The 6,789-nt window shown below is 39.3% G+C and overlaps 1 protein-coding gene across 18 annotated transcripts in view; it reads right to left on the bottom strand.

Annotated features, from left to right (window-relative positions):
* The window catches only part of KCTD6 (potassium channel tetramerization domain containing 6), a 201,523-nt gene that overhangs the window by 190,481 nt on the left and 4,253 nt on the right, over nt 1–6,789 (bottom strand). For 7 of the 18 annotated variants that reach the window (XM_037019191.2, XM_073230779.1, XM_037019188.2 and 4 more), the window contains 2 exons: nt 4,221–4,290; nt 1,578–2,995 (listed from right to left, as the gene is read on the bottom strand). In XM_037019191.2, the coding sequence (XP_036875086.1) occupies nt 2,309–2,995; nt 4,221–4,247 (714 nt within the window). In that variant the 5' untranslated portion in view covers nt 4,248–4,290 and the 3' untranslated portion in view covers nt 1,578–2,308. Of the gene's footprint in view, nt 1–1,577; nt 2,996–4,220; nt 4,291–5,385; nt 6,766–6,789 lie in introns of those variants that run through there. The other 11 variants (XR_012128906.1, XR_012128904.1, XR_012128907.1 and 8 more) reach the window with 3 other exon arrangements.

Raw genomic sequence — 6,789 nt, 5'->3', positions numbered from 1 at the left:
AAGCCAACAGACTCATTAGTTATCACCTATGTCTTTAGCACACATTCATCCAAGGGTGCAGAACACACATACCACACACACACACACACACACACACACACACACACACACACACACACACTCCTCCTCCTCCAAAAGTGCCTATTAAAATAAAATGTAGAGCCCCGAGAATGCAACTAAGTATCAATTTTTAAAAATCAACTTTCATAGTGAAAATGATTCAAAATTTCATTAAAAAGCCATAATTGTCTCAAATCACCCAACTATAATCAAGCTACATTTTTCATATCATTTTCAATTGCCCAAGTATATAAAACACTCAAAATTAAATGGTACCAAACAAATTAAATTGCAAAAAATCTCAGCTGGCTACTTTTCCTAAGTCACCCATATAAATAACCAGTTGTTAATTAATATAACTGGGAAAATTTAACAAAAGCAAACTTATCTCCAGTAAACTGGGTGAGGAAGAAACCTCCTAAGTTTTTAACTATTAAAACCTTGGAACAAGTAATATTATTCCCATTTCCATACCTGTTTTCGACCCAGAGTCATTTCATCTTGCACTCACCCCAGCTAACTCAACACCACATAATTGGCTCGATTTTCCTTCTCAGGTAACCACCAATCAATTTGAAGTAGAAGACAATTTTCTTAAAAACATAATCTCATATTCGTTCATATATTTACTGAAACCACAGTAACCTGCCAATAATATTAAAGGATTTTTAGTTTGAAGATGGTGAAAATGGCTAATTGTAAGTTTCTGGATGTTGGTCATTTGTTAAATTTTAAAATAAATTTTCAGAGAGACAGGGGCGAAAATGGACTTAGATAAGCGTTACCCTTTCAGAGAGAGAAACTCAGCATCTTCTAGAGAGGAGAAAGGGAGTGCCCACGCCTGCACACACAGCCTCAGGGCTCCACTATTCCCTCAGAAAACAGGGAAGAAGTTATATGACCTTCTTTTATGATGTTCTAGCAAACTAGGGAGTCTCACTGTAGTTAACACAATCCTGCCTGTGAGTAATTTCCAAGAACTAGAGTCAAATGAACTACACAAAATAAGGCTACGGAGAAATGAAGTGCATACATATCTCCACGTACCCCAGAATCTTCATTCACTGAAGTTTATTGCTGCTCCTCAGAAATAAACTTCACTTTAATAACAGGATACATTTGTGGGTCACCATAACATATGAGAATAAAGTGGTAGAAGAGTCAGTTTGTCCCTGTGCTCAACACAAAGCTTGAATAAGGGCCATATTCAGAGCTATCACAACGGTGGCTTATTGCAGAAAACTGTAATCTTCAGCATTAGTCCTATTTGAAAAAAATTTGTCAAACTGTATGTTCACGGTTCAAATATGCACTCTCTCAGACAAAATTAATAACTCCATTTTTCCTGCTGCAACGACATGGTGGAGTTCTATAAATTGCATCCTAAGGTCCAATTGAGTCCTCTTGAATCAAATACAAATGTGCTAAAGGCAGTGCATAAATGGGACATAAACCAAGCAATGCAGACTTCAGACATGGCACATGACTTTCCCTCTTAAGTAACAGGAATCAATAAATACAGACCTATTTTTCATATTGCATTTTTTATTAGTTTCTTTTTTTTCTGGTAGACAGTACACTTAGGAATTATACTGCACCAGGCATAAGAAGTAAGATTTCTACCGCAAGGACATTTTGTATTCAGAACCCAATATAAATATTTCTAGTCAGACATTTCCATGGCTACAGATATTTGGTTGCTTGATTTATATGCATAGAGAGAAACAGTTGTCATAACTGTAAAAAGCAGTACTTAACAAGTACATTTAAATGATTGGAACAGTTTTCCTTTAATATTACAATACTGCTTATTGGTTTGGAAACTAGGTCACCCTACATGATGTTTTGATTTCTCTCAAAGGCATCATGAGTACTCTGTTTATTCGTTCATTCCTGCATTTTTAGCCTTCTAGTTAAGTTAGGGACCATTAAATCAGAAATCATTTTAGCACTGTAATAAAAAAAGCTCTGTTAAGAGTAGATTATATACCACAATGATTTTCAGACTTCTTTTTATAAAAAAGGTATCTGGAGGTTCTGAACAGGCACATGCATCCTCAGGGTAAGGGAACAAAACATAGAAGAGTCTGCTAAAGCACAAAACTTCCTTCTGGTCCTCAGTGCCTTCAAATAAATATACAAATATTAAAAAAAAAATTCCACATGGTGATTTAAAAAAAATAATAATCAGTCTCTTCCATGTCCTGGAGAGTCAGTCGGCTTCCAGGGGTCTCTCTGGGGCTGGAGGTCAGTCATCTGTCTTCCGGGCCAGCCTGCAGAAAGTCCAGTTGTGCTCCACTGTGTTCTCATTGGCCCGCTCACTCATGTGATGCACGCGGGTGTTGCGGATCGTGAAGCCTTGCTTCGTAATGTACTCCATCAGGTGCACCCGGAGAGAAACTTCCTGGTGATAATCACAGGGTCCGAAAGTAAAGGACACCTGACAATCTCTGGTGTCCATCATGTGCTTATTCCACTTGGTAAAATAGTTTGAGATACCTTCTAGTAAGGAGTGGACCTTGGTGGTGATGGTTAATTGGGTTATGATCACAGCTACTGGATTGGAGTACTTAGAAAGCTTCCGAGTGCTAGATAACTCCACGACTTCTTCAAAAGTATCCATAGGATACAAAGGTTTAGGGTCATTGAGACACTGAATCAAGGGCTCAATCTGATAAAAATCTGCTTCTTTCCGAAGCAGATCAAATTCCTTAAAATCCAGGGGCAAGGTCAACTCTGAAGTTCTTAAGAAGTTGAGGACGTATCGGAAAAGAGGTCCATCCCGATCAATGAAGTAATTGCCTTGAGGGTCTCGGGCGGTGGGGAAGTCCCCTCCAAACATGGCCCCGAGCATGGAGTCCGGGTAGCGTGTCAATGTGGTGAGAGACGTTGTGTACAAGTGTCCACCTACATTTAACGTGACTGGGTCAGTCATCTGCAATTTTTTAAAAAATGATCAGTCATCTGAAATGCTTCAATTCCTAACTGACAAATTAAGAAAATGGTAACAAACAAAGCAAAACTCTCCTTCTGGCCAGAAGGTATTTAGCCATCCTATATACAAAAGAGTGTTACTTTCAGCTATAAACCCACCCAGATGATGGGATCCGACAGCTGCTTTCAATTGGAAAAAAGCAAAAATCCCACCTTTAAAGCTTTACACTAAGAAAGGAGGGCATGACTTCCAAAGCCATTTAATTTCAGGCCCAGTAGCCAGAGAGTTTTCAGGTCAGAATATATACTATGGGAAGAGAAAAACCTTCACTAAAGTTTTCTGATTTAAAAAAAAAAAAACCTTTGTTTTTCTTAATTCAACATAAAATAGAACAAAAAAATGATTTGATACTACAAGACATCTACTTGCAATATTGCTTTTGTTTTATCCCCCTCATAAAAGGGGAACAAATTGGGAAATTTGTTTTAAAAATAAAAATTTGTGCAGAACTAATCTTCATAGCTTTTTCATGAAAATAACAGTGCCAAATACTGAAACATACAGTATAATCAGTACAACCTCACTTACCCAAAGGCTAACAGCAGCTCTCAAATTTCAAAATCTGATAGTGTATTCACTTATGTGACATTAATGTTGCAATCTAGCCTTTAATTTTGAAAAGCAAGCTTCCCTAAATACATACCTTTGATTTTAGGAATTACATTTAAGGAAAAAAATACAGACAGACAGACAGACTTTGGTGCTAGTTAAGTAAAATACTTCTTACCAAAGGAAAAGAAAAATAGGAAAACACATGCACACACAAAAAAGTGTAAGTGGTACAAGTAGCACCTTCTGAGCCATTAACCTCCCAACCACCGAAAGTGTCCTCTGTATGATACCCCACTAGACAGACCCTTTAATAGTCACTATTGTATGAAGGAAGACTTTAAGAACAACATACTTTAAAGAGCAAAAATCATGCTCTCAACTGATTATAAGTAGTTACTTAGACAGTCCATATTGATTGAGTTTGCTTACGTAACACTCAAACAAAAGAAAAATACCCCCAAAATACATCTAATATAAATTAGGGGCAGGGGGCTACACCAATTTAACATTTTAATTCTTAAAAGATGTAGCATACCTAAGAATACATAAGAGGGAGAAAGACACACACAAATAATTTGCCAGCCTTCAAGATGCATCTGCAAAAGCCTCTTACCATATAGCCCCAGTCTCCATTATCCATCTGCTCCAGCGCTGGTCTCGGGGAGCCCGGGTTCCAGGGAAAACTTGGGAAGGAGAAAAAGACATGTGATAGCACATATGACTATGAAAACAGGTAAGAAAGGTTCTTCCACCCAACAGAGCAGGCCAAGCACCAGAAAACTGCTCACAGTCGCTCTACTAAAGGCGACTATGAGGCAAAGATCTGGGAAGAAAGTATTCCTCCAGGGCCTTCTGCGGGTCCTCTATCCTACCCACGTGTGCCTAAGAGACTGACCACCTTGACAGATGAATTTTCCCAAACTTAAAGGAGGTGGAAGAGACCAGTGAGGAAACCAATCATTCAGATTCTACTTATCTTCTCTGAAAATTTAATGTTTGGAATTTCTGTTAGAGTACACAGTGACTAACTATACAACTTTCATGATACAAAACTATGATGACCCTTATCAAAAAAGTCACTTAAGAGAAAGGAAGAAAGAGAAAATTCTTCATCAGCATTTCAACTGTACAGACCAAACATCTCAGGAAGACATTAAAACCCAAAAACCCTCAAGACACCAGTATCACTTTGCAAGAGATATTCATCAGAATGGTATTTCTTTTATAACATAAAAACACTAATTACACTTCCAATACCAATGCATTTTATTTTGTAGAATAAGCAAAACGAATAGAAAACAATTTAAATGCCAAGTCATTCAAGCACAATTTGGGGCAAAAACAACATTAAAAATCTGTTTTAAACAGCAGCAGACTCACAGACCCGAAGAAGGGACTAGTGGTTACCAAAAGGGAGGGGTGGGTGGGGTGGGTGGGGAGGGAGGGAGAAGGGGATTGAGGGGTATTATGTTTAGTACACGTGGTGTGGGGGGTCATGGGGAATACAGTGTAGCACAGAGAAGACAAACAGTGAATCCGTGGCATCTTACTAAACTGATGGACAGTGATTGCATTGGGGTATGGGGGGGACTTGATAATATGGGTGAATATAGTAACTACACTGTTTTTCATGTGAAACATTCATAAGAGTGTATATCAATAATACCTTACTAAAAAAAAAATCTGTTTTTAGAGTCCCTCAGAGGGCACTTAGGGAGAACCAGCCTGAAGACATTAATACCCAGAAACTAATGATTCCAGTCTGCATTTAGTCTCACCTACAATTCCACAGCACTTAGACAGGTTTCCAGCCACTGAACCGCCTTAGTCAGCCCCGCACACACATCATTCCCCAAAGCAAACTGCAGAGCAAATTCCAAAAGTACTGGCAAGAGATGGTGAGAAATGAGGACTTATTATCCAGGAAGAGCATTGTTTTTTTTAAAATATGGTCTCTGAACAGATTCACTTTGCCCACTTTTAGAGGAATCTGGCACACTATTCCCAGAACAGGCCCTGGCTACATTAGATCACAAAGGCTCTTTCTCAAAAAGGTCACTCAGGCATGTAGGGAACATTTGCATAGCACAGCATGGGTTGAAATTGGAGCCCGAAGCGTCTATTTCTCCACCTTGCAAATTCTTCAAAGCAAAACAAACTGAAATGTGGACCAGACACCGAGCAGTCAGTTTTTATTCTCCACACTCAGCAGTCGGATATAGACAGGCCACCACATGCTACAGGGTGAGAAATGGAACAAATGTCAAATTCAGGGCTGTTGTGACAAGCTTTCATTCCTCCGACTCATCCCACCTAAACAGTATTTGAAATAAACAGAGCCAGAAACAGGCTTTACCAATTTGTATTATGAGCATCTCATTCAGTTACTGATAAAACGTATCAGTAATGGAGCAATTTAAAAGGCCAGTCATCCAAAAGTTCTGATAATATGCTCCTTTTTAGCATCTTCACATCACCATAGCACTCATTCCTGACAGCCTCAAAAATAATTCAGTCAACCAACATTTCTTGCAGACCACCTGGGCAGGGGGAGAAGCCTGTTGTGCAACATGGATACACAGAAATAGGAAAGGTGCAATCCTTGCCTCACAGAGCTTTCAATCTATGAAGAAAGGCTACAGGCCAACAGCTGCACAGAACAGAATTCAAAGGGACTTTATAACACATGGACTAGCAGAGGCCTGAGGGAAGACCGCAAGAGTAACCCCAATGGGAAAACAGAAGAGCTCGCTCAGCAGACCTCTGCAGGAACATCAGGACAACCTGAGAAGGGATTCTAGAATAAGCAACTTAAGTAAAAAGGGAAGACTCTCCCCACCCACAACATTCCTGATACAGTGAACACTGCCTAAACTGCTGTCCCCAGATGCAAAACAGAGAAACAGCAGATGTGACTTGCTCAAGACCCCACAGCATGAAAGTTAACTAAGAACTTGGGTTTTCTAACTCCTAGTCTAGATGTCTCCATAAACCTTGGGTAGGAATCAGAAAAGCAGAATCCAAGAAACAAGAAATTGAAAGAATTAACTTGAGACCTGCCCCAATAGCCACCTATTAACCCTCTCCACCTGGCAAGGATTTAGTTACAAATTTGACAGCAACTCCATCTCAGTGGCCAGTCAGAATGGGTTTGTGAAAATTCGTGAGGCAAAACAGCAAGA

Source organism: Manis javanica, chromosome 3 (assembly GCF_040802235.1).
Source record: "Manis javanica isolate MJ-LG chromosome 3, MJ_LKY, whole genome shotgun sequence".
In the NCBI taxonomy this organism is placed as follows: Eukaryota; Metazoa; Chordata; class Mammalia; order Pholidota; family Manidae; genus Manis; species Manis javanica.
The sequence above is the reverse complement of the archived record's forward strand: the minus strand, read 5'-3'. Positions and strand labels throughout refer to the sequence as shown.